Source organism: Amphiura filiformis, chromosome 8 (genome assembly GCF_039555335.1).
Source record: "Amphiura filiformis chromosome 8, Afil_fr2py, whole genome shotgun sequence".
Classification (NCBI taxonomy): domain Eukaryota; kingdom Metazoa; phylum Echinodermata; class Ophiuroidea; order Amphilepidida; family Amphiuridae; genus Amphiura; species Amphiura filiformis.
Window position 1 is genome coordinate 13,715,453 of NC_092635.1, and position 27,389 is coordinate 13,742,841.

At 36.2% G+C, this 27,389-nt stretch overlaps 2 protein-coding genes across 3 annotated transcripts in view; one reads left to right on the forward strand and one right to left on the reverse strand.

Annotated features, from left to right (window-relative positions):
• The window catches only part of LOC140158652 (probable E3 ubiquitin-protein ligase HERC1), a 78,476-nt gene extending 66,269 nt beyond the window's left edge, over window positions 1-12,207 (forward strand). The window contains 10 exon segments of the mRNA XM_072181821.1: window positions 1,614-1,756; window positions 2,489-2,661; window positions 3,281-3,523; window positions 4,080-4,251; window positions 4,835-4,915; window positions 5,701-5,853; window positions 6,660-6,793; window positions 9,000-9,171; window positions 9,762-9,852; window positions 9,855-12,207. Of these exon segments, the coding sequence (XP_072037922.1) occupies window positions 1,614-1,756; window positions 2,489-2,661; window positions 3,281-3,523; window positions 4,080-4,251; window positions 4,835-4,915; window positions 5,701-5,853; window positions 6,660-6,793; window positions 9,000-9,171; window positions 9,762-9,852; window positions 9,855-9,949 (1,457 nt within the window). The 3' untranslated portion in view covers window positions 9,950-12,207.
• Window positions 12,208-23,554: 11,347 nt separating this feature from the next.
• Window positions 23,555-27,389, reverse strand: part of LOC140158653 (long-chain-fatty-acid--CoA ligase ACSBG2-like) — a 42,133-nt gene continuing 38,298 nt past the window's right edge. For both annotated transcript variants that reach the window (XM_072181824.1, XM_072181822.1), the window contains 4 exons: window positions 27,025-27,175; window positions 25,850-25,989; window positions 25,251-25,491; window positions 23,555-23,744 (listed from right to left, as the gene is read on the reverse strand). In XM_072181824.1, coding sequence (XP_072037925.1) covers window positions 23,662-23,744; window positions 25,251-25,491; window positions 25,850-25,989; window positions 27,025-27,175 — 615 coding nt within the window. In that variant the 3' untranslated portion in view covers window positions 23,555-23,661. The remainder of the gene's footprint in view (window positions 23,745-25,250; window positions 25,492-25,849; window positions 25,990-27,024; window positions 27,176-27,389) is intronic.

The following is a 27,389-nucleotide window of genomic DNA, read 5'->3' on the forward strand; positions in this document are numbered from 1 at the left end:
AGTACCCAAACTGTAGAATCAACTCCCAATTCATGTCAGGAATTCCAACTGAATCAGTTCAAGAGTTCACTAAAATTTTAACATTTAACTGTGTTTTTTTGTTTCTTTGCATATATTATGTGTAGTTTAACTTGTAGTTTAAGATTTTGTTCAGCCCATTGGGATCATTTGACAGAATGCGCTTTATAAGCATGCCATTCATTCATTCATTCATTCATTCATTTATTCATTCATTTATTCATTCATTTATTCATTCATCAGCTTCAACTTTGCCCACATTGGGTTCCACTGTGTATACTGTATTTTCTCTTAAAAATGTCTGGGGTGACATTTTTCAAAGGGGAAGGCATTTATTAAGTAAATTTTTTTGTTTTAAGCTTAAAGATTGGCAAAATACAGCTCACTTCCGGTTTACTTCCTGTTATATTTTCATCGGAAATTACTTCCGGGTCCGCCACTTTGTCAATCATGACACCCATCAAATGCTAGTTTTAAGCTTACCTACATGCAAATGGCATGGCAATTTCTACATTTCGGTCACTTTTACTTTAGAAAAAGTATTTGGGGGGCATTTATTAGAGAGACTATTGTATGTTGAAAGATAATTGGTGTAATCAATGTTACCTGTTGACCATATCTCACTTTACCATTATGACCATGTAACGGAACTGGTGTGGCAAACTGGTGTGGTAAAAAGATGCTGTATCATACCAGCTGTAGCAGTGATTGAGAGTCCCATTGCTGGTTATCAAATTAATTGCTATCTATCTATCAGTGATTCAATAATGGCAATCACAGAGGGACTACTAATGAAGTCGATGTTGAGACCAATTGGTAGCAATTTGATGCAGGGCATGCTGGCCACTTCTGATCACTAAATTATTACGGCTTGTTGGTTTTTGGATAGAATGAGCTTAAATGACTATGCTGGTAGCAAATGCTTAGTATGATAACCATTTATGATGCCTGTAATCATATATGTGACCATCCATCTCAAACCGCTCGTAAAGTCAGCAAATTGTATTTCGAGTTACAGTGCAAAATATGCATAGAGGTTGTATTCATATGTCCTTAATATTTGCCTGACATGTTTCTCATTTTAGTCCAGTCAAGCACCAATCTTTAATCCTATTGTTGAAGAGGATAATAAGCTTATACTTATGTATAGCATTAGTAAAAAGCTTAAAGTCTTTGTTTGCTTTGGTTAAATCCTGTTCATGTGGTGGGTTAACCAACAATTAACAATGAGAGGACATTCCTGAACCTTGTTCAGTTGGGGATGATTTGAAATGATCGCCAATTATGACCATTTGATATTTAATATCAGCAATGTGGGAAAAAAGGAAATAATATAGTGCCAAAATAATGTACCTTTTTACTGAAGGAGCAAAGTTTAACAAGTTATAACTCCACTTCTGGATATCGTTTGAAGTCAAATGATACCTGTATATCATTGTAAAGCTTATGATATATATTTTCTAAACACGGAAGAAAACAAATTTGACCAGGGGCCGACTTTACGAGCGTTTCGACCTGGACGGTCACATATGATGTTAAATTCACAGTGGAAAAAGATAATCTAATTGATCTGTTTGTTTTTCCTGGCATTGCAGGTCTTCCAGATGATGTACCAGCCCGTTATACAGCTTTGAGGGATGTTAGTTTACCAGCTATCAGAGCAAGACTGCGATTATTGCATCATTTCTCTGATCTCATCTACTCCTCATGGAGATTACTTAACCTGAATCCAGCACAGGTTAGTCTACATCCCATCCATGTTGGATGACGCTCCTTTGGATAGGACACAGTCTATACCTCAAATGCGCTATTCCAGTTGAAATCCAAGACATAACCTTAATCTTCCACACAGGGAGTGTGAATTTCACATGGGATTATTTATGGGTAACTCCATTTGCAATCTACACCCCCTGTGTGGGAGATTAAGGTCATGTCTTCCATAGGGGGTGTATGGATTTCAACTGGAATAACCCATAACCTGTTTCACTCACCTTCATACTTGTATTGCAATATATATAAATGAGCCTTGTGATAATTTTAACAACTGGGCCATATGGAAGAACAGGGGAATACTTAAATTTTCCCCTGAATATGGACCCAGTATAAAGAAGAAATAAACAAACAAACAAACAATAATTCTCTATATACAGACAATAATTATTGTTTCCTATATGTGTTTCTTAGGTATTTAATAGGCTAGTTCCTATGGTATAACACTTTACAGATGAAATTATCATAGATGTAACTGTCTTGCAAGTTTGTGTGATCGAGTCGCTTATGTGAATCCCTGCGCCTCATGGAAGAACAGATAGTTAATTATGTTTTCAAGTGATTGAGTGTCCAAGGTTAAAGAAGAAATAAAACAAACAAACAAGGGTTTTGACGAATTTTAGGACATTCTGCAGATGAAGTATTCCTGCAAATAAATAAAAACAAATCCCTGATATAATTTCAAACATTTTTGTCACAGCAAATAACATTAGGACCGTATGGATCAGGCATGGCAGCACTTATGGAAGGTCACCTACGTCCTTTATTGGCACCAAGAGTCTACACGTTACCCATGGTCAGGTCTATTGGACGTACTATGGTACAAGGCAAAAATTACGGACCACAGGTCACTGTGAAAAGACTAGCAACAAGGTAGGAAATGGGCTCATCAACAGTGGGAATTTGCAGATATTTAGTAAAGGTTTAAAAGTTGGCTCTAGAGGCTTGATCGACACGGACAACAAAAATTCTCATGTCATCTTATACAATCTTCAACTCGAGACATGAGCCAAAGTGGAATGTCTAAGATGCCATTTAACTGTTTTCTACCCATTGTTTATGTGTATTTGCTGTTTGTAATTGTCCCATACACTTACACTTACACTTAAGGTATGATGGGAATAATTTAGGCATCAGCCTTTTTGACCCCATATCCATTTACGCTCTTGCACCAAAACTTATCAAGCTGAGTCTTGAATTGGTTTGTTGTCTTGGCTTCTACTACTGTTTCTGGGAGGTTGTTCCACTCTGAAATTGCTCGGATTGAGAAGAAATTCTTGCCTGAGATCAGTATGGATCTCAGTTGATCTTGGGGTTAAATGTTTTTCTTCTTTTGGTTAATAAAGATGATTAAATAAAGAGAAGACCTTTATACAGAAAGGATAAATCAGTAATCTGCATGGTAGTAAAAGCATATCTAGTATCACAATAGAGATCCATGAAGATGATCATATAGTAACTTGTATTCCTGCATGCATTCTTCTTATTTCAGAGGACGTAAGTGCAAACCAATCTTTGTGCAAATCGCCAAGCAAGTTGTGAGGTTAAAACCCAACGATCTACGACTACCAGCCAGAGCGTGGAAGGTGAAATTGGTTGGTGAGGGCGCCGATGATGCAGGTGGAGTCTTTGATGATACAATCACAGAGATGTGTCAGGAGTTGGAGTCAGGGATAGTACCATTACTGCTTAGTGCCCCCAATGCATCATCTGAAGTGGGCAGTAATAGGGATAGGTGGGTGTGAATGCATGATATAACTAATCCATGTGTTACTGTAGTATTCATATTAAAATCTTACTTGATCATGAAAAATCCTCATCAATTTTGGCCTCACCTCAATCCAACGGTACAGCATTGGGCCATAGTTGATTTTCTCAAAATCTGTAAAATGTTTGTTCTTCATTAAAAAAAATTATTGATCATTGATTTTGACAATAGCAGTATGTGATCAAATGTGACCCAATCTGATCCACTCAGACCAAAGTTGGAAATGTTGAAAATTGAGTTACTACCATTACTAACTTGTTGAATCCTCAGGTCTCTTGAATAACTGGTGGCAAAGTTATCAACCTTTTATATGTCCATGTTTTCTATTGTTTTTCTTCTCATTTTTGCCTATATCTCAGTTTCATTATTGCCGACTTGAGCCTGATTGGATCAGATCTGGTCACAAATGTTCATACAGCAATTGTGTGAAAAATTGTCACTTTTGTAGCTCCTGTAAAAACAGGTAATTTCATTTTCATTAAAAAATAAAATGAATTATTGATTATGATGTCTTGTATTGCAGATACCTACTAAACCCCTGGGCCAACTCTGAAGAGCAGCTACAGTTATTCAAATTTCTAGGCATCTTATTTGGTGTTGCTGTGAGGACCAAGAAACCATTAGACTTGCACCTAGCTCCATGTGTGTGGAAACAATTAGTAGGAATGCCACTCACTATTGAAGACTTGGAAGAGGTTAGTATTGAAAGAGATTTTTAGTGTGCTATGCCACAGGCATCAGTAAATTGCTGATCATGGACACACATGAAACCATTTAGCATCATTGAGGGATGCAGTGTATAGCTAGAAATAAGCATCACAACCAGGATCAATTCCCCAATGATCCTACAAGTAAATACAGAAAGCAGTTTGGGTTTTGTCAAAGTGAATTTTAAGCTCGCTCAAATATTTCACCTTCCATCAAGTATGATATTTAGCACAACAAGAGTTGATTTTATTTGGTGCTGTTGACACTGTGCAGTACTCATCTTGGATAGGAGTGGGCATTCACTTTGATAAGTAGCTTGATTTAATGGCTAGAAAGAGTACCATATAGCCTATTTGAGGTCATAAACTGAAATAAGTCAATGACCAAATATCAGTGCTAGATAGTACTGTATATATATTGTCTTTTACTGTGAACCAGAGGTAAATGATAGATAGCATGTCAAGTGTGCATAACACTCTAACACAGGAGTGCATAACACTCTAACACTCTGTTTCCACAGGATTGAAACAGAGTCCTTGTAAACTTAATTTATTATTGTTTTCATTTCAGGTTGATTTTCTGTATGTGCAAACTCTACGGAGCATTAGAGACATTGATAAGAGTGGTGTAACAGAGGAGAATTTTCATGAGGTAGGTGATTTATACTATTTGAAACTATACCCTACATCCACTTGTCATTTGCGATGAGAGTTTGCTCCTGGGAAGAACAAAAATACAGGCCTTGCAACTAATTTGTGTCCATTGTGTAACACTAGGTACACGCGCAGCAAAACAAAGGCGTGTAGCTGTCACCTATGCAGAACTGACCAATTGTGCGTTAGCAATAACATTAGCAGGCATATTGCGTCTTATTGTAAGCTACATGTATATGATGTGCATGTTCCATGATGGCCATAAATTATTTGAAATACCTGTAATGCTTTTGTCATAGCAATACATGTTATTAGTCTCTATCATTGATACTTTGAATAGGCTTTGTTGTTTATGTAATTACTTTTGGGATTTGGCTCTGTTTCTCTGCTCTTGGTGAATTGAGCATTCGGAATATGACCATTATTTCTATCAATAAAAGCATTTTGATCATGATATCAGACTGATGGTTGTTTTTTAAAAGCTTCTAACCCCTCAGGACACCAACATATGCTTAATATTTGATATAACAGATTTAACACAAGGTAATGCCTGTTCAATCAAACATAAAATATACTGCAAGATTTTGTGAAACAGGTTCCGTTAATACTTAAATTAAGGCAGGAATTGTACGGAGGAAATAACAGTGAAAAGGAAGTATGTCTCAGATTTGAGTGTAAATCAATGTAAGTATAGCTTGTAGAGTGTATTTAATTTCTTCTCTGCTCTGTTTTACCAAGACTTCCAAATTGCATTGTGAAATGATATTATTGTACTCTTTGCAGATCATTCCCTTGGAGTGGTTTGAAGGTCAAAGTGCAGATGGTAGATTTGTTCCAGTAGTACCAGGTGGTCGTAGCATCCCTCTGACATTCAGTAATAGAAAAGAATATGTAGACAGAGCTCTTGCCTATAGATTACATGAAATGGACAGACAGGTAGGTCATGGCACATTAACTTTATTATTATTAATAAAAATATTTGTGACTGGCTCTGACAAACAATGAACTAAAGTTAATTTTTCATTACTTCCATGGTCCAAGATGTGCGGCAAGTGTAGATGAGCATACACACAGAAGAAATAAATAATCACGCTGATTGGTCGTCGGCGCGGCGCGTAGTAGGCGACCTTGTCACTTTACGCGATCGCAATTCACCAGCGCGTACCCGGACCACGGAAGTAATAAAAAATTAACTTTAGTCAGCCTAGTATGATACAGTGTCCTTCACTATAACAACACTTATCAATTCACTGTAAAAATTGTTGACACCCCATCATCCATTTACAGAAATGGTAGTTAAGAAATATTGCAACTTCAAAGTATGCTGGGAAGTCAATAGTATTAGGGGAAGCAGATATGGGAAAACACATCTCTAGTCATTCAGAATATAAAATATTACTGAGTCATCTTACTACTATTCTCCCCCACCCTTGTTTGATAAATAGCCATACTTTCTCTGGGTGATTGAGTGAAAGGAGACTATAGTCTGTCTCGTCTCAAGTTGAGGGTAATGCCATGTTGCATTTCATAGTGGCAGAATCAAATCGTGCGTAAAAGGGCGATTTGTCCGAACACTGGCGATACAACTGTGTAAACGCACCGAGTCTGCCACTACAAAATCTAACATGGCGTTACTCTCAACTTGAGATACATGAAATACCTTGGTGGGGGTCTGCATTATGATGTAAGAATAATCACAATGTTAAATGATAATAAAACCTTGTGGTTCCATTTGAATTCAGATATCTGTAGTTCGTGAGGGCATGGCATGGATCATCCCTGTACCTCTGCTTTCATTGCTGACAGCCCAACAACTGGAGCAGATGGTCTGTGGTATGCCGGATATATCTGTGGATATTCTCAAGAGAGTTGTCAGGTATGTTGTTTATTTACATTCTTATTCAGCAAGTGTACTGTGTAAATATGGGAGAAAAATTCTAATTGGTCATCAATTGGAATCATACTCTCGAAGTATTGACACATTGATTGCAAGTTAATTAATATATATACAGCCTGTCTCAAAAAAAATTGTGCAAGTGAAAAGCGCCCTCTGTGGCAATTAGAAAATACCGTTGTGACATAATGCTTACATCAACGTCAAGGGCATAGTCGTAGCTCTCAAATGCCGTTTAGTCTGTTCAATTTGCTTGTTTTAATCCTGAGATATGCTTACTTAACAACGAAAGGGTAAAATCACAATTGTGCCACTTTTACTAGGGAAGAGGGCTGTACATGTAAATCAATGATAGCATCAAGTTGATCAAGAGTTCCTTCGTGAAATCAAAACGAATGCATCAATTCCACAACAATACAAAATTGTTTTTAGTGTTTTATCATGATAAAGGTATATAATGGTTCTCTTTTTCCACTTACGACAAATTAAACGATAAATAAATATTTCACATTCTGCTGTAAAATTAAATACATGTGCATGTCAATGATTTTACCATGGTAAATACTGTTCTCTTTGTCATTCAAGACATGTTAAAAGACAAACAAATATTGCACACTTATAGGTTAATGAACTTTGACAAGTTCATGAAATTTGACAAATTAATGAAATTAGACAAAATAATGCACGACGCTGGTGTTGATGCGTCTAATGCACGAGCCCCGAGGGAGGGGGGGGGGGATTAGACTCATCACCATCCGCTATCACTGATTTATAGGTCCTGTCCTATTCCCTCGTAAAAGTGGCACATTTGTGATTTTACCCTTGCGTTGTTAATTAAACATATCTCGAGATTAAAAAGAGCAAATTGAACAGAACAAGCGGTATTTGAGAGCTAAGACTGTGCCCTTGACGTTGATGTAAGCATCATATCACAACGGTATTTTCTAATTGCCAAAGAGGGCGCTTTTCACTTGCACAATTTTTTTTGAGACAGGCTGTAGTAGTTATACTCTGTTCAGCCAGGCTAGCGGTACTCTGTACAAATTGCCTATACCGATCCCGAGGACCAGACCTGTGGAACAGTCGACCCAGGTCACGATCTGTGTACGTGACATACATACAGGGTCAGAGGACAGTCGCAATCTGTCTGCTGCCATCCTGTAATAGATCTTTTGTACCGTTTGCAGAGTGTGACGACTGTATAACAACAGCCTAATATGGGCATAATGGCTACGCCCAATGAACCATATACGTCGCTGTCAATCATCCTTTTCGTAGCTACGTCACATTATAGCTCATTCTTATCATTATATATTCCCAATCACCTTAGTCGAACAGACTCTTATGCAGGTACCGAGCTCACACTGTCCTCACTTTTGCGATCGATGTAGCGCCTCTTAATTTAGTACTCTCAGGCTCAGCTTATAATTGGCAAAGACTCATGGATTAATATAGAATCGTTAGAATGGCATACAGTGCATTCAGGTGCAGTACCTACCCTAGTTGCACTTTACGTAATGTGTAACTGGCACATGCTTATATAATTTATGCAAGCATAAGTTGGGTCTTTATTGACCCATGCAGGAACAAAAGCAAGTAAATTTTGCCAATTGTAAGCCTAATGAAGTATACTTTGATCTCTTTCATCCTATACCATCTTTGTCCTGTGGCATTTCTTAATAAGGAGGCAATATAGGCAATATATAGAGTAGGTTGAATGCCACAATCTTAGAAATAATTGTACCAACACTTTTAAGGCCTTATTGGAAATGGTCCCCCTTCTACCCCCGTACAATGTTGGCATGCCCAATATGCTCACCTTCACCATATCTTCTCCCAACATTGTTTGGTGGGGAAAGGGGAGGGGGTATGCTGAAGATGAACATTGAGACAACACTACTATAATCCTTAGTTTCCAGTGACTCATATAGCGTGCGCACTATACTAAGAAGAACATAGGAATTACAGTGGATGTTCAAACACATTTTTCCAGGATTGCAGATATATCATACTGCTTGGTTCTGAAGTTGCCCTTTCTGTGCATGATGTAGATTGCATTCCTGCATGATAGGTAATGCAGTGAAATATAAATGGCCATTTGTTTCTCAAAATTTCTATGCTTCAAGATCACAAGAGGTTTAGCATCATCACAAATGTCACTGACTTTCCCCTTGTATATTTTGTTCAGGTACCGTGAGATAGATGAGACTCATACACTAGTGCAGTGGTTATGGCAAACTCTAAGACAATTTAGTAATGAAGAACGTGTGCTGTTCATGCGATTTGTTTCTGGTCGCTCACGACTACCAGCCAACATAGCAGACATTTCACAACGCTTCCAGATCATGAAAGTAGAGAGGGTAAGATCTTTATAGCATTCTTGAAAAGTGTGCAGGAAATTTTCTCCTAATTTCAGGAAATTGAATCTTGTTTTAAGCGGTACATTTTTAAGGAAACAAATTTAAAAATTGTTATTAATCGTAATTTTAGACTATTTTTAGGACCATACTGTATTTTCTTGCTTATAAGCCAGAGGTCTCAAATGGTCTACATATTATTTGAAAGTCATCATATAAGCCACACCTGTAAAAGGTACAACAAGTTTGTCCCATGCCATGCAAAATTTTACTCCATAAACTCCTTCCCTTTATTAGTTATGATCCCAACAGATATCAAGCATATACGCATTCATTTGTTGTATCATTTTCTGATAGATTTAGCATGTTATAATGACCTTCATATTTGTAAGATGTTTATGTGATGAAATATTGAAGTTATAAACTTGTATTTTATTGTCACATGGTATTGCCAATGAACTTTTGAAGTAAGTCCATCCATCTGGCTAAGTGTAACTGGCCGAAGCTGGACAATGAGATAGTTATAAAAGTTTCAACCCTGGAAATTGTTATATACTATTGAATTTATTTTCTTAAATATTGTGATTTTGTAGGCAGTGGATGGACTCCCAACGGCCCAGACCTGTTTCTTCCAGCTGCGCATACCCCCATATTCCAGTCAAGCCATGATGGCCGACAGACTACGATCGCTATCTACAACTGTAGATCTATAGATATGGACAATTATATGCTATCTAGAAACACAGATTCTGGCAATTTATCCGACAGCGAGTATACATGATAACCAAGGATACACATCCCCACTGTCTCAGTCATTTCAGAATTATCTGTATAAAGATATATGAATATGGACACTCATTAAAAAAAAGAATTGGAAATTAAGATGACAGTAAGTATTTGTTATACCAAAGAAAGTTTTCTCACATTCTCATATGATTAGAGAGTATGCCCTTGTTTGTGGCAAATCTTAAGATCCTATGGGAACAGGGTTGTGAAAGGGTCAATCATTGACCATAAGCATAGAACTAAATACTATCAAATAGTGTGACAAGGAAGAGTTGATAAAATAATATTCTGGATCCGAATAATTCCCACCAAAGTTAAACAAACTTTTTGTCACTTTCCTCTGCACTATATGATCAGCGTATCAAAATAATGACATTCTGTGTCATGAGAACACAAACCAAGCTGTCTCTACTGGCACACCACTCAATCTGGTAACAAATTATACAGTATTTACTTTAATGAAATGAATAAATGTGCCTCAACACCAATTGGCTTCACTCTGGCTGCAAAAGACCCATTCAGTGATCCCAGCGCAAGTGTAAAAAAAAATAAAATCATTTATAAATTGCTTAAAAGTAAAGGATAAGTCATTCAAATTGTCATTTGGTATTTTTGAAATGACAAATTTGGCAAAAAACAAAGAAAACAGTAGTACTGACTAACTAATTTAGATACTGTCAGTATCTAAATTACAGATTCATGTAAAATGTCTTATTTTGTCTTAAATACACGGCTTTCGGCTGAACCGCTCACAGGCTATGTTAGCACATCTCTGACTATGACAAAGGTACCAAAATCTGAATTTTGATGATTTTTACGATCGTTCGGATGAGCTAATCACTGAATGGGCCTTTAAAGCCTCACCTTGGGTGGTGCTAGTACATTGAAGATATCCACCATTTGTTTTGTAAATATCTCTCTTAGATTTGAGTGGGTCATAGTGTGCACCCCACTAGCATGAGGCTGGTATATGCTCTCATACCTAATAAAATAAGTCAACCATACCCACAAAATGTGAATGTCTATTTAAATGATACACATGTGTGTGTGGATCAGTTAATCAACTTATGCGTCAGTAGTTTTTAATTTTAAGCAAATAACTTTTTTGCTTGCTAAATGGATATCACAGTACTTCATAGGACATTATATAATTGTTATTATTTGTAGGTAAGTAGGTAAAAAAGTATTGAAATTCCTACATGGTGCCACATTGGGATTTCATTTTAATATGTGCAGATCTGTTGGACTATATTTTTAGTAGTTGTACCTAAATTTTATTTGCAATGTGTAATAGTGGCAAAGTTGGAAATATCACAAATTGTTTATGTTCCTCAAGTTGGTCAAGGAAATCAAAAAACATTCCTTTGTGATCAAATTGTATATGACGAGAAGGTATTGCAAAAATGGTGTCATTTTCAAGAGTTAAAGATTTAGAAGTAAAAGTTAATGTGTTTATTGGTTGACCTATGGTATTATTTTCATTTAATATGTGACATGATCTGATCCAATCAGACAATGACAGTAAAAATAAACATCAACTCTCTCCACGGGGGGTGTCAACTGCAGATGATTTGAAATTTTGTTTTCAAAATTAAATATTTCAGAAATGTAAATTTTCATGACCATATTTGGAACAAGCATGAAAAATGCATTAAGATGAGTACAAACAAGCCTAGTATTGGTTCATTGCTTTTTGAGATAGCTCTTGATATTTTGAGAAAATATCTTAAAACTTGGGACTTTTAGCATAAAGATACATTCAAAAATTGGCATTATCAATGCTGTTAACTTGTCAGCCAGGTGTGTTAGGATGTGATGATTCAGCAATAGCATTCATGGGTACTGTGAAAATTGATGATGATAATAACTTCATTTTCAGACTTGTCACTTTTTGCATGATTTGGACAGATTGGGTCACATTTCCCTGTGCTTTATTTTTTAAGTATGGTACATCTCTGTATTTATTAAAGTTAATTCTATATTGTATATAGAAGCCCGCCTTTGTTATATTTTACAAAGAAACAATGTGTACATGTATGTATGTTTATGAAAAAATAGCATTATGAAAGCCAAAACAGTATTTATAAGTGTATAAAACTATTATTGCTATATTTGCTATAAGATTTTCTGTGTTTGGTTTTTAATTTATGTTGATAATTAACTTTAAGCTGATACATGTAAATGCAAGAGACTATATGAGAAGTAAACCAGCGAATTAAATGTGGAGATTAAAAGTTGTGTGCTCACAAATAAGTTCATCAATTGTACTTCTTTTTGATTTCAAGTTTACAGTTTGTTTTTAGTCATGGTCAATATACTGATACTGAATATTTCAAGTTGCATACAATAATGTGATGGCTCAGCAACACAAAGATGTATGTCCACTAGTTATAATAGTGGTAGTAGCAGTGTTCATTTAATTTAATTGTCATGTTAAAATAAAGTCCCTTTGTCATACAGGTCTGACAGATGCCAATAGTAGTGATAGTCTAACCTCTGAAACCTATAGAGGTTATCCATGTTCTATAAGCTGCATATCCTATCAGCGACAGCTATACCTTGTTTAGGACTTTCAAAAGCAGTAGCTGCGTGTGCAACCATGACTGTTTCAAAATAGCCCGCCAAAGTCATGCAAGTAACTCTGAGGTCATGCATTGAATTGGTTTGAATGAGGAATACTACGGGAATCAGTGCCTTTTGTTAGAAGTCACACATGGGTGAAGTGGATAACCTCTATTGTGGAGGAGTGTATATAATATGCTTGAGTCATGCATTAAAAAAAATGCACATCACAAGCAATCGTACATAAAGCAGCAAATGGAGATAGGTCTTTGTGCTGCCGAGTCATATCATGTTTGTATTTGAAGATTAATTTTACTTGCAAACAACTCTTGTTGCTTGATCACATTAAGCTGAGAATTACTAAAAAAAATCTGAAAAACAGCGTAAAAGCAGGGTAAAAACGTCAAACATGGGCTGAAAATAAAAGAAAACACATAAATGTTAACAATAAAAAAGATGAAATCAGCTTAAAAGCTTAAATTTCACACCCCTGATTAAATTAAAATGCGTAAACAGTAATTGCAAGAAAGTCAGGGCCGTTCCGACCATTAGGCCAGGTAAGGCGGTCGCCTAGGGCGGCAAACGCCGAGGGGCGCAAAAAAGGCGAAAAAAGAAAGGAAAAGGAAACAAATACTAAGTGCCGAAGAAGAACAAAAGGCGGGATAAAAAATACAGAAAAGAAGGAAAACCGTCGTTGGTAGTATACAAATAGGTAAAACTGATGAGTTTTCAAGGGGGTTACCCCCTTAACACTATTTTGGTATGCTTTGGTGGGCGGCAAGGAGAGGCTTTGCCTAGGGCGGCAAAATCCCTAGGAACGGGCCTGAAGAAAGTGATTTCAATTCATTTTATTTATCCCATTTCTGTTAGATCGTAACAAAATGATGAAACCGAAGGACAGAATTAAAAACATAACAATCAGTTTAAGGAATTTTGAAGTGTTCTTCTTGAAACAGTAGTGTGTGGAGTAGCGTGAGAGGCTCAGAGCAAAGGCAGACTTATGTGCAAAACTTCCTTTAGCCAGGACAACTTACTTTAATAATCACCCTTCCCTTGTTAAGCCTTTTGTTTTGGCTCAGAACTCTAGTAAATGAACACTATTAAATTTTAATTTCGTTATTTCAGGGTTACAAGTAGCTGTTGAAAAGAGTCAGTTATCAAACATCTTTAATAGAAACACATCGGACAAATAATTTTACATTACTGATGATTTTATTGTGCATATCACTATAAGAGTAAATTCTTTCACATCAGAACACATACTCGTATCAGAAAACCCACAATATTCACTCAATAGATAATTTTCATTCAATCATATTATTTACCATAATTCTTGCCCTTGTGTATTTCAATAATGGTAATTTGAATTTCTGGGCTGTCATTGCTTGTCATTATCATTTCACTCACTTCAGTGACATTAAAAGGGCCATCTGAGCATTTTCAACACTTGGAAAAATAATACAGAATCTAGATAAACTTGATAAACACAAATATGCATAATTAACAAAATGATAATTAATACAAAACAAAAAATATAAACAGTGAGCAGTCATTGGCATACATATAAAAAATAGGAATATAATGATTACCTTGGTAAAACAAGATTTTTATTGGCATAAAACTTTGTGATGGAACAAACTTATTGTTCATTGGTAAAGCAAGGTTGTACTTGCACTGTATACTTTTACTACTATAACTGCCAACAGCTTAAATTATTCTGCGCACAGTATCCAGTTGATCTCAAAAATACAAAATATGAAAACAAATATGAATTATAGATATTTGAAATAAAAATAAAAGATTCAGTGGCCCACACACCGGAAAGTAACAAATTTGCATAGGTTATTAATAAATTCAAAGAAAGAATTTAGATAATGTTTTTCTATGTAACATATTGATTATAAGCTTGTCTACACAATCCAAAACAATCCAGAATATGGGCGATTGGTTCAAATGCACGGTAATATTTTCACTTATAAGATGACAAGTTTGTTCCAAATGATGTTAACTCCATTTCAACCAATTGGAGAAAATCATGCAGATGCTTGGTTGAGAGATCACTTCATTTGATTTTGTTGTAGTGCAAATGACAAAAATCTATGCTCATGCCCTCAAATTGTTTTTACTGGAACAATGCATGACCCTGAAAGGAGAGTGTATTGTGATAGGAAAAAAAATTAAAGGGCAAGTGCATAGATTTTTGTCATTAGCACATCAACAAAATCATATTCAGTTATTTAACTCATTCATAAACATCATAAAACCATCTTTGTTATAAACATATTTGTTATCAAGGTATTAACAAATTACCGAAACAAAATGAACATAAAAATCCATCCTTGGTGGCCCAGAATTGTTCACCTGTAATTAAACTGACCAAGCTAGCGCTTTGTAGATGCACAAGCGTTACACCGTAATATGCGAACGTCAATTTGCATTCGTGCATTGACAAAAATCAATGAACGATCCATACTTATACAAGGTCCGCTACTACTGGTTCATTGCCTCATACCGTTTATGAATTAAAGTATACAGAATATTACAATTGGTTTGCTTCACATTTTCCCTATTATATGCTTTGCTCCCTAAACTTAGATTAATCGGAAACCTAAAACTACTGTTTAATATAGATAGGCCCAAATATCAAAGAAATATCGGCTTTTGACTAACACACGCGTCGCGTCACGTCACGTCACGTCACGTCACGTCACGTTGATATCTTCTTAAAAGTTACAAACAAGTCATACGGTTGAGATCCAATTTGACCTTGACCTCTATCAAGTTGGGGGCATTGGGTGAATGCACCCGAGGTGGGCCACATAACACCCGCCCAACTAACTGGGTACCGTTGGGTCCCTCAATTCTCTGTTTTCAACTCCTATGTTCCTATTTTATTTTTATTTGATAAAAACTTTCCGGAAACTTTTTTCCCTTCGCCACTTAGTTTGTATTTCTTTTGCCAATTGAGAATGCTTGACAACCACCTGTATTTACTGCCTTTTTGACAACCCGATCCAATCACCCAAAACAAGCCAGAACTCAACATGACCCTTGTTTGCACCCCAATCAATGTTTCGCTTAGCACATACCATGAACATGCACTAGGAACTTCCATTGAAAAGACCCGATATGAATGCATGGGATACGCGTGGCTATTTTAAACTGTTGAAAATACCCGGGCCGTATTCTCGCAAAGGGGCTAACACCGTCCCAGGACACACCCGGCCCTCAGAAAAACCCGCAGACGCCACGAAAAATGAACAACACAACCGGCGCAATAACATGACCCAGCCCACCCCACTTGACATGGCCAAAGAGCCTCCCAGGCCTAAGGTTGACCCGTCTTCAAGAATACGACCTCAGAGTTTTCAATGGAAAATTCCATACAGCTGTGTTTGTTTTACTTGGTCACGTTGTTGCACACGGGTTTTCCATGGCCTGCTCTATTGCATATGATACACACATGCTGATATCGACAGCTAATCGAACTTGCACCCGCTGGGCCTGTTGAAATCAAAACAAATCTTTGCCGGGGGTCCACTCTTGCAGTAGATGGGGCACTTGGGGTTCTTTTTAGACGGTATTGGGAGCCTCCGTGAGGGTAATTTGTGGAGTTTCCTGGGCCTGATTGAGTGGGATTTTTGAACCCAGAGAACCCATTAAATGGGGTCGGATTTGACATGAACATTACTGCAAGAGTGGACCCCCCGGCAAAGATTTGTTTTGATTTCAACAGGCCCAGCGGGTGCAAGTTCGTTCGCTCATGAAGATCGTGACGTGACGTGACGCGACGTGACGTGACGCGTGTGTTAGTCAAAAGCCGAAATATCTATTTCAAATCAAAGAAAAATCACTGCAAAATATAAACAATATAATATAATAAACCATATTTCAAATATACTACACATTCAATTCTGCACTACAAAAATAAATTTACAGATTTTGCAATTTTACAAACAGATTTTATAGCTAAATTTATAAAATAGTAATTTTCTGTGTCCATTTTTGTGACCGTTCGTGTCATTGACATTTTATTTGTAATTTTATTAAACCAATATGGTTTTCCAACTAACAGAACGTCTTGATATGTTATACACTTATTTGCACCTTTGTTTTTTACAAAAACAATTTCGAAATTTTGATTTCTGAACAATATCACACTTTATAGAATTTCAGGGTCATATTTATTTCATGAATACCATCCAAAGGTTTACCATGATTGACATGCAATAAAATTTGGAAGAATTTGGATAGTTTTTACCACCAATCAATCTTGGTCTTCATTTAATTTTGGTACAAAAGATTTGAATACACACTTGCTACAAAAACACCTCAGAGACATTATAGGACAATCTTTATAAGCGTGTGGATGCGTATGTGGTTGTCATTCAGTCCTGTGAGAATAGGATATTCCAGTTGAAATCCATACACCCTCTATGGAAGACATATCCTTAATATCCCACACAGGGAGTATCACTTTCAAATGGGGTTAGCTGAATTGGTCACTCCATTTGATATGTACACCTCCTGTGTGGGAGATTAAGGTGATGACTTCCATATGGGGTGTATGGATGTCAACTGGAATAGCTCAATACAAGCCCATAAGTCCAGTTGATCAATAGTGGGACAACAGCCCTAAAGACTGTGACTTGATCTGCACAGTGCATCCTCACACGCATCTAAATGTCCTAAGTTATACAAAGCAAATTAAATTTGAAGCTACAGAAAAAGGCAACCGTCTATTGTCTTAACGCTGGCAAAATCCGGCATACAAAAAAGCTGAGTTGTCATTAGAAAACATTCTTATACATGTAGATGATCATACACAAACCCTTTATAAATGATCAAGCCCAAGTGTAGTTATATTGATTTATCACACCTCGGATAATACTGAAGGCACAGCCTTCTGCTGTACACTGCAAATTGGATAACCTATTAGCAATAACTTAAGAGATTAGACTTAAAATAGTCCCCATTCTGTATAGCCCTGTGTGTAATGTTATGGTAAATCTGCCATTGGATTGTCACACATGGATACCACAACAATGCACTACACAACAGTGCACCTGTGGCATTTATCAGCAAAAGTCCGAAATCAAACGATTAAAATTGTGTCTATAAGTTTGAATGTTACAAAGGTTTGCACATGTAGCGCTTAGTGCAAACATGACACATTACATACAATTAAGCATGCACTTTAACCACTGTTTGCCGGGCTGCATGATGAAATAATACAGAGGTACGCTATTTTGTCCTCCATGAGCAAACACACGAACATGGTGGAGTTGTTACTCTTTAAGTCTAATCTCTTGGGCAATAATAAATTCCTTCGTCTCTCCTCTTGATTTTATGTTACAATATCACATGCACACACACAAACTAATACACCAGAGGTAGTAGACAAATCAACATTGCAGGTAGACCTTTATATGACCAAAACCCAGTTTCAAAGACACTTTGCAAGTACTTGAATCACTGTGAACCCATACTATTTTGAGTTCAACTTTAACACTAGGAGAGTTTGGAACAAGTAAAATGTTGTCCCAGAATCTGTGTTAACTCATCATGACTTGTGGTGCATTTGGGAGATTGTCGGTTTGAATGCAATGCAATACAAATCCTTATGAAATCAGGTTCTGGTCATATGCCACAGAGGGAAAGAATCATATCAGCGATAGCACAAAACCCATATGTCTTAGATACATACATAATATTGATGATATGTAGAATTTATAGTATATGTGCACCATACATTTCTTATGATGAAAAACTAGATGATTATATAGTATCATACATATGAGGTACTAAGCAGTGGACAGCATAGTTATATTTATCAGTACTTATATAAACAGTACATGTATTACTTACTGTACATTGGATGTGTGACCATACAGGGTCAGTTACGGTCATAGAGAGCATGATCAGACCTCAAATGAATTTGTAACACAGTGTAATTCGTACCTCACAAAGTTTACCTGTAGCCATACAACTTTCGAAGTGTGGTGCATGTTGTTTTACATGAGTACATCTCTTTTGTAAAGATCAGTATTGCATCCTACTTAGAAACACTGAGTGCAATTTCGGCACACTGTTGATGGACTACACTGTATGGCAATAGATTCTTCTTTCAATATAAAATCTATTTGAGGTCCAAGTGGTGTAGCAAGAAATTCCTCCACAGGGAAGTTTGGAAGGTTACAGGGCTTTGGGTGTAAGTTTTACAATTGGTCAGTTGGGTTCTGGACCTCCAAACTCTCCCCGCACTACACCACTGGTCAGTGTATGGTGGCCAAAGTATGGCTAGTGGTCAACTCGAGGGAAGGCACAGTGATGGTTGAAGTAAGAAGTTATATATTGTACATATGGAAGCAAAAACCACCTCACATACAACTCACAAACTATTGTGTTTACTCTTTTTGATTCTAAACATATGAACTACTGGTGTGCACATACATATGTGTGCTATTGGAAATGATTAAAATACACTGCCTGGCAGGAAGAGTTGTTTATTCAATATATGCTTGGTGTGCATTGTATATGTTGCTCTCCACCGAGATGACAGAATTTCATATGGTTGAATTCAATAAATCAATCTGAAGTATTACTAATCTGAGCAGAAAACGACTTGTACATAACAGAGCACACTCATTTATTGTACACTTTTGCCTGTATATACAAAGTGATTTGTTATTACAATAAATATTATTTTCTATTACAGCTTGTTTTGTTTTTTTAATGTTTTTTTTAAAATCAAATTTTGCACACAAATCACACACTTAATTTGTAAAGGCAGGGGGAATCTAAGTTTCAGCTTTTAGGAATTAGGATTGATTACTTAGGGGGTTTGGCTCAACAAAGACATGTATCATAAAAGTTATTTTGTGTAAAATTTGGAAATTTATGATGCATTTAATGTCTTTGTTTGGTCTTGGTCTTATCTACATGTAGCATTGCTTGGGAATGTATCTAATCTATGCGCAATGCATTTATTATATTACATCATCAAAGCTTATTGTTTTGGTGCAGTATTCTAGCAATTTTACCTTTAGTATTTGACATTACTCTAGACCCAGAATTAAACTATATATTCACCTAATTAAAATGTTACCTACAGTAAATATTTTATCACTTAATCCTTGGTCTGGATATGCACTGGTGATCGGCGATCGCATAGAAGTGGCAAATTCTCGTCCCCTTCTACGTGGCGACGACCAATGGGTCAACCGTCTTGTTGTCAAGACATTGATCAGGCAAACAGTGTGATTGTTTATCACTTGTGTGTTTACCCTCGTGTATGCTCGGCGCACAGCACAGACCATGGATATGAACTTTAGCTTGCAAAAATAAGGCGGTACATTTGAAGGCAATACCATTGTTGCTATAAACTGTCCCTATGTACAATGCATTGTACCAGATGGTGTGTATAGGCATGGCCCAAAGGGCTTTGTACCTCATACCTCACATTAACTGAAAAAGCGGCCTGTATTATGTGGCATAATGCAATGTAATCCAAAACTCTAACACCATTATAAGGATAGCAATGTGCAACATGCAATGTTGGAACTGTTCTACCACTTTTTTCCTACTTTGTAGTCACCTGCTCCGCAGTCAAATGAAATGAAATTAAATGAATGAATATGTACCAAAGAGATTCGACAGAGCGAAAATGGTGTACCACCCAAGCCTGAAACCAGACTAAACTTTGCTTCTTTTATGTCTGAGTGTTTCGATGAACATACAGCACTTGGTATACTTTATCAGTTCAATGCATTACACACAATCAAGCATATAACTTTCCCTACATGAGTGATACACAAGCATGGAGTTTGGCCTCTCTTTTTAAACAGCATGTTGTAAGCAAGGAAAACAATATGATCAAGGTGCTTCTACAGTGTAAGCTTGTGGAATATTCAAATAAATATTGCTTTGATTCAAAAGAGATAACTGTGAATCAAGAAAACAGCAATCAGCATGCTTTTTCATAAATAATTACAACACTTGAAGAAAAAGCTACTACATTAGCCATTTGATAAACATTTCAATCGCCAAACATACAAAAATATCACACCTTTAATACCTGGAAGGATTCTCTATTACCTGCATGTCATTATGTTCATTTTACTCAACTTCTTTTACTCTACCAAAATGACAGAAAGTAATTCATAGATAATCCAATATAAGACCTAATATTGACCTTTTCGGTAAATCCCATGAGCCTTTGCAGGTAGACCAGAGATGTTGTCATATGAAGTCACGTCGATGCGCACATCATGTGACGTCAAATGATGACATCTCAGGTCTAACCGCAATGAAATATGGGATTTACCGGAAAGGTCAATTCTTACTTTGTCACTTAAAAGTGCATAATAACAACAAAGCACTTATTATTCAATCAACCTGACCTTCTAAGTTTGTCACCTGTAAGGAATACTGGCCTACTGAATGTATGTATCTAACAGGGCAGGTGCATCATGCAGACATGCTATTGAATACTATCGACTAACACATGAAGGGGAAAATCGCTGAATCTTATCATTGATAATAATTTAAAATTATTGCTTTGTCTGAATTTCATCTTAATATTACTATAATATACTATGTTGTTTTTGTTTTAGCAAGACACAACAAATCAAATTATATACATCTTTGCATTGATTAATTATTGGTCATGGTCTTCAATGACACATTTCAGGGGTAGAAATAAGGGACCATTTCCTGATAGCCATCCGGGCTATCTAGCCATTTTTTCTGATAGCCCTGAAGGAAATTCAATAGCCCTGAAAAAAGACATTGTTTTTGCACAATTCAAACCAATCGTTTGTTCAAATATTCAGTTATTAGTGAGTAACCCTTACCCCCCATAATCAGGGGTAGCACTAGGTTTTAAAACCAGGGGTTCTCAGAACCCCTGAAAGTGTTAAAAATATGCGCTCAAATCCTAAAATGAAGGGTTCTTAATCTCGAATCTGTCAAGTATTGAATGTACCGTTTTAATTGGTATCAGATTTTGTGATTTTGGTTACAATGATGTGTGTACCGGTATAGATTCATGGTATAAATAGTTAAAGCCCGGCAAAAATGTGATCTCGCTTTTCGCGCCACGATTCTCGCCTGTAACCAACTATCTCGCTTTTTAAGAAAATTCCCAAGCAGTTACTTACTATAAAAGTGTTGCTTTATGCCATAAAAGTTCGCCGAATTCCACAAAATGCAGTAAACTTCGGCAAAGTGCAGAATTCAACACCATTGGCACCACATGGAACCCATGCATTTCTCAATAAAAAATGACATTTTGTTGCAAATGAGTTCAAGTTTAGGCCAAATATTATGATATTTATTGAATTACTGGAGTATGATGACTATAAAACATAATTCAAGGGCAACTTTTTGTCATTTTTTTTCTTCTACGGCCGATCATTGTGTTGTATTCCCCGATGGCATATCTCTACACACCACCCACAAAGCATTTCTTTCCGATCCCTAGAATTAGAAAATTTTCCAACTCATGTACGTGTCATCATTCAGCACTGCAATAACTTAGCAGCAGTGGTTCTAGACAATATCGCAATCTGTGTAATTATGCGGTGGAGTGTATTTTATTTCTATTTTTAAATTATGTTACAATGCCACGGTGACTTCACTTCAACAAATGTCGTTACATTGCATTTTATGTTACATAATTTCTGGACAGGCCGTAAATATTGGAGATCGAAGCTTTTATTTTTCTTTCACATGTTTTCATTTTTCTGCGAGCATGAAAACCCCTGTAGCCCGACGGGCTACATGGAGATAAAACCCAATAGCCCGACAGAAAACCTAATAGCCATGGCTATCGGGCTATCGCTTATTTCGACCCCTGCACATTTACACAATTGGGCTGGTTTTATATCAATTTATATTGATAATTATAGCATTGTTAATATTTCTATATCCCATTATTGGTAAATATGGTTTTCAACCAGAGGAGGCTTAAAGGCATTCCTACAATGCACTATGATTGGGAAATTTGATCAATATAACCTAATTTTAAAGGCAAAGTCCCCATTGCCACACACACAAAATGGTAATTTTAGAACTGCAGCCAACAAGCTAATAGTTGAGACTTATGACTGATATTTGATTTTCTTACAGGAAACATTCATATTGTCCCACTGCATTAATTTTATTCCTAAGTCTCGATGTTTTGAATGTTAAATAATAGGATGAAAACACCAGATATTTGCACACAATCCCAATGCAAGGTATGATCAACTGTACCACATGTGTACAAAAGCCAGACATACAAGGTCAGAAACCCCATTGGGTTGTGGGAATGTCTTTAAACATCCTCTGGTTTTCAACCTTATGTAAGTAAATTTGGTACAAAACGTCAAAAGGTGTCCATGAGAGTTCAACAGTCGTCAATTGGTAGATTATAATTGAGATTCAAACTGCAGTTCCTTTAAATAAAGCAATCAACAACTTAATTTTGACACGTAATGCCCAGAATCAGCAATGTCCTTCTTGGGATCATGTAACAGAAATAATTACATAATACAGCTTAAGGTCTTAAGGATAAACAAATTAAATTAATATTCTGTATAATGGTATACAATTATTTTTTACAATTTCCTTGCAATATCTGCACAGAAGAAATTTGTCACTAGTAGTAAAAAATAATTGCTCTTTCCCTCCACCATGTAGGCAAAAGTCCAATTTCATAAAAGATTTCAAGCTACCCCAAGTCTTACAACCTTATAAATACACCCAAACCCAAACAACTTAAAGAAACTACAGGTTCAGGACTTGAGTAAGATTTGGACCCTTAACAATGGTTACATTTATTTGTGAATTAGATCAAGTCCTCATGAGACAGTCAATATTGATCAAATTAAGTTGATTTTCTGTTTAATACAACTGATTATCATGACAAACAAGCCATTCTATGTCTAGTATATACATGAAGGTATCAATCGCAACCAAATTGTATTGTTATTTCATCGTGAGTAATTCCATTTGTTTGCTGCAAGTTCATATGAGTATCACTCTTTTCTTTTCATCAGTTTCTTGGTGTTCACCGTATTTATTAGATGAAGACTGCCCATTTGAGGTTTTATGTTAACCATTTACAAACTCTTGTAAATGTGCTTCCTCCCGTTCTCTTCTTTATGCTGATTCTCCATAAATTCCATCAATAGCATCCTTATATTTCTTGTTTACTACTGGTCTCTTCAATTTCAGAGTTGGACCTGTGTAATAATAAAATGTGCATCAATCAATTAACTTTAATTGAAGATGGTCCCATGTGCATGATTTTAACCTGTTGTGTTACATAGTGCTGTCATCAAAATAAAACTTTCTTATTGATATTTCATGTCAGACAAAATATCCTGATGTGTTGACATAACAGCCTATCAGACAGGGAAGACTAGTCTTTATACCAAGGTTAAGAGTTTCAATGAATAATCATATGCAATACCATGTGGGGTTATGTTGTACAGCATAAGCTTACTGACTATGATGAGTGATTAAGATCACATGGTTATTTTTCACCAAGAAGTACTCTTCATAGCATGAAGTATCAAAATCTATAAATTAATCTACTAATGCTTGTTGATCATTTGAAGCAATATATGAAGAGCTTTGTTTCAAAACCCCTCACATCCACTTTTGGCTGAAATTGAGTTATTGGCATGGTATTATAGTGTGGGTAAAAATACACATTTTGGTGGTTGTTTGACCTTCATACTACCTTCCCTTCCGGAGGTATCGTATATTTCTCGTTTGGGAAATCTTAGGAAATTTCCGGAAATCTGAACTTAAAATGAATATAGATTTGGTTTGTTTTTATTTTTTTGATGTATAATAGTACCCTGGAATGTTCTTTACCTAATAAAACCAAAAGGAACTGTTTTTGGGTCACTATGTTTGAAAAAATCATTTTAATTAACAAAAGGTGTAGCTTCAGGAAATACCAAAAAATGCCATTTTCCTAATTTAATTAAAAATTCATAATTAAAAAAGTGAATGAGATATTTCAATTTTTCTTTTTGATTTTCAAGGCATTAGTCAAGTTAAATAATGTAGTGCAAACAAATGGGCTTAAATTTGATTGCAAAGGTGGTTTCTAGAAAAGGGGTAAATTTATTTTGTTGCAAAACTCCTTACATCCACAAAAGGTGCGATATAAAAATAATAATAAAATAAATAGGAAGGCTTGAAAATTGTACCAAACCTATTCTTTTAGTTTCTATTCATCAACACTTTATCCAAACCCAAATTGAATCAAATCGAACAAGTAATACTTGCACAATTAAAAAAAGCTGTTTTTCTCAAAAAGTCAAAAGTGGATGTAAGGGGTTTTGCAACAAAGCTCTTCATATTAGGGAATTTGTTTTGAACAAAAAATCTGTGATTGCCCACTACCTCACACCATACCCTAAAGCATGTACCATAACAAGTGTCTGTATATCACATGAGGGCACACTATGAAGTGGTAGTAAAATATTTTAATCCACAGAGTCAAAGAGTGACCCCTCTCCCATGGATATTTCACTTGTAGTGAATATCATTTTTTAACATCTTTCTCTTTTTCAGTTTTGTGGACATTAGGCATGTGGCATATAATACATGCATTACCACACACTTATCTGTAGTTGGGCTCTGTGCAATCTGCTGTTGCTGACTCATTGACATCTCCACCCAGAAAGAAAATGACTTGAAAAATGTGACAGACAGTAAATAACAAGACTTACCAATTTCGCCTCCTGGTATGGAGAAGTCTTTCCTCAGGATGATCCATTTCTGTACTTTCTGTGCATTTGATGTTGCCACGGCATTGTATTTATTCACCCCTTCTTGGATATGCTGCTTCACCTTCTCACACTTCTCTGCTTCTTCCACTGTGGTGGCCTCGCTGCCGATGGATTTGCAGATGTCTAGCGCTTCACGGTTTAGTTCCTCTGTGGGCTCTTGAGTTTCTTCATGAACATTTACCTGAAAAAATGAGGTCATAAATTATTGTTAAACTTAAGTATGACAAGTTGACTCACTGGGAGACACTGTTAAATGTAGCGATTATTTATTGCTCAAAGCTTCAAAATGATATCACCAAAACTGGCATTCTCTCTGGAATAAGCCCCATTTTTTTTTAAAGTGATGAAATTTCATTATCACGATCAACACTTTTGTTCAGTATTTTAGTTGCTACCATTCTGGTTAGAAGATTAATATATAGCTGATGACATTAGCAATACTTTCTCGATGACAACTTCAGATTTTGATATTATTTCAAATGGTTGTATCTGCTTTACTTACACCCCAGTATTTATAATAATGGTATAACAACATTTACCTTGAGTGTGATAATCATGGATAGGAATTTGCGCCTATCTCCAATGAGCATACAGTTGCTGATGATTGGTGCATTTTTCTTAATCTCATCTTCAATGAGCACAGGTGGCACATTCTCACCTCCTGCTGTGATGATTAGCTCTGTATGTCATACAAAGAAAATACATAGTCTTAATAGTTCATCCTTTCAAATAGCGGCTGTTTGAAATGTAAATGGCATGCCTATATCAATTTCCAATGCGATTAGACCCAAAGAGAATGGTACAATTAGGGAGTACCCTCCACACTGAGAACAATAAGGGTGTGATGCTTTGTTTTAACCACGATATAAATTGCACACACAGGATACGCGGTGTAGGGTATTACATAATTATTCCACAAGAACTGACTCACCCATGTTTGTGTGTCGCTTGTGTTTGCATTATGCTATACTGTGTCATGAAAATAACTTAGTAACTCTCAAGCTTGAGGACAAACATTATCATTTGATTTCAGGCTGTGATGATAAATGCAGGAGCCACACTATTTTGGTCTCCATAGCATTACACATGGACCAATTCCGAGTCAGTTCTCTTTGGGTCTTATCTTTTTGAATTTTCAGGGTTTGCATTTTTCCACTATTGCACTACACATCCTTCACAAGTTAATACTTACTAATTTATCAATAGTGGCACATGATACATAGCATGCATCACATTATAGTCACAAGTTGATTAAGAAATGAGCATTGGGGAAAAATGTCAGGTTGATGAAGTGTATCATGCACATAAAACAACCCTTAATTTTTGGGAATTCACAATAATAAGTTATTTTTCTGGACTAGATTAAGAAATGTTATATATTTTACTGTTAATTTCAAGATTCATCACCATAAATTGCACCCATTTCAGCATACACCATATTTGATACATCAAATGAATAATGTCAAATGTACTATTAGTTGAGAGTAACGCCATGTTGGATTTCGCAATGGCAGATTCAAATTGCGTTTACATGGTTGCGTCACCAGCATACGGACAACTCGCCCTTCTACGCATGTGTATACGCTCTGCAGAATTAGGTTAGTGCGCACAATTAAAATCTGCTACTGCAAAATCCAACATGGTGTTACTCTCAATTCGAGATGAAACAAGGTATAGCAAAATATTTGTGATGGTTATTTGAATATTGGTTTACCTTTGATGCGACCCGTGATAAAGAGGAAACCATCACTGTCTACCTTGCCAATGTCACCAGAATGTAACCAACCCTCCTCATCAATGGCGTCTTTTGTCTTCTCCTCCATATTCAGGTAACCCATGAATACGTGACGACCATTGTAACAAACCTAGAAGTACAAATAAGTATAAGAAATATAGCGACATTCAGAGAGTTTGTGGGGTGTTGACAAATTTGCACAGTATTTTGGCTTCATTATGTGTTACATCCTAATTTAACCTGAAATACAAGAAAGTTTCAACAATATGTTTGTGACAAAATAACAAGTGTCCTAATCCTAATCAGCTTTTCGTCATCTTCTATGTACACCCTACACAATATTG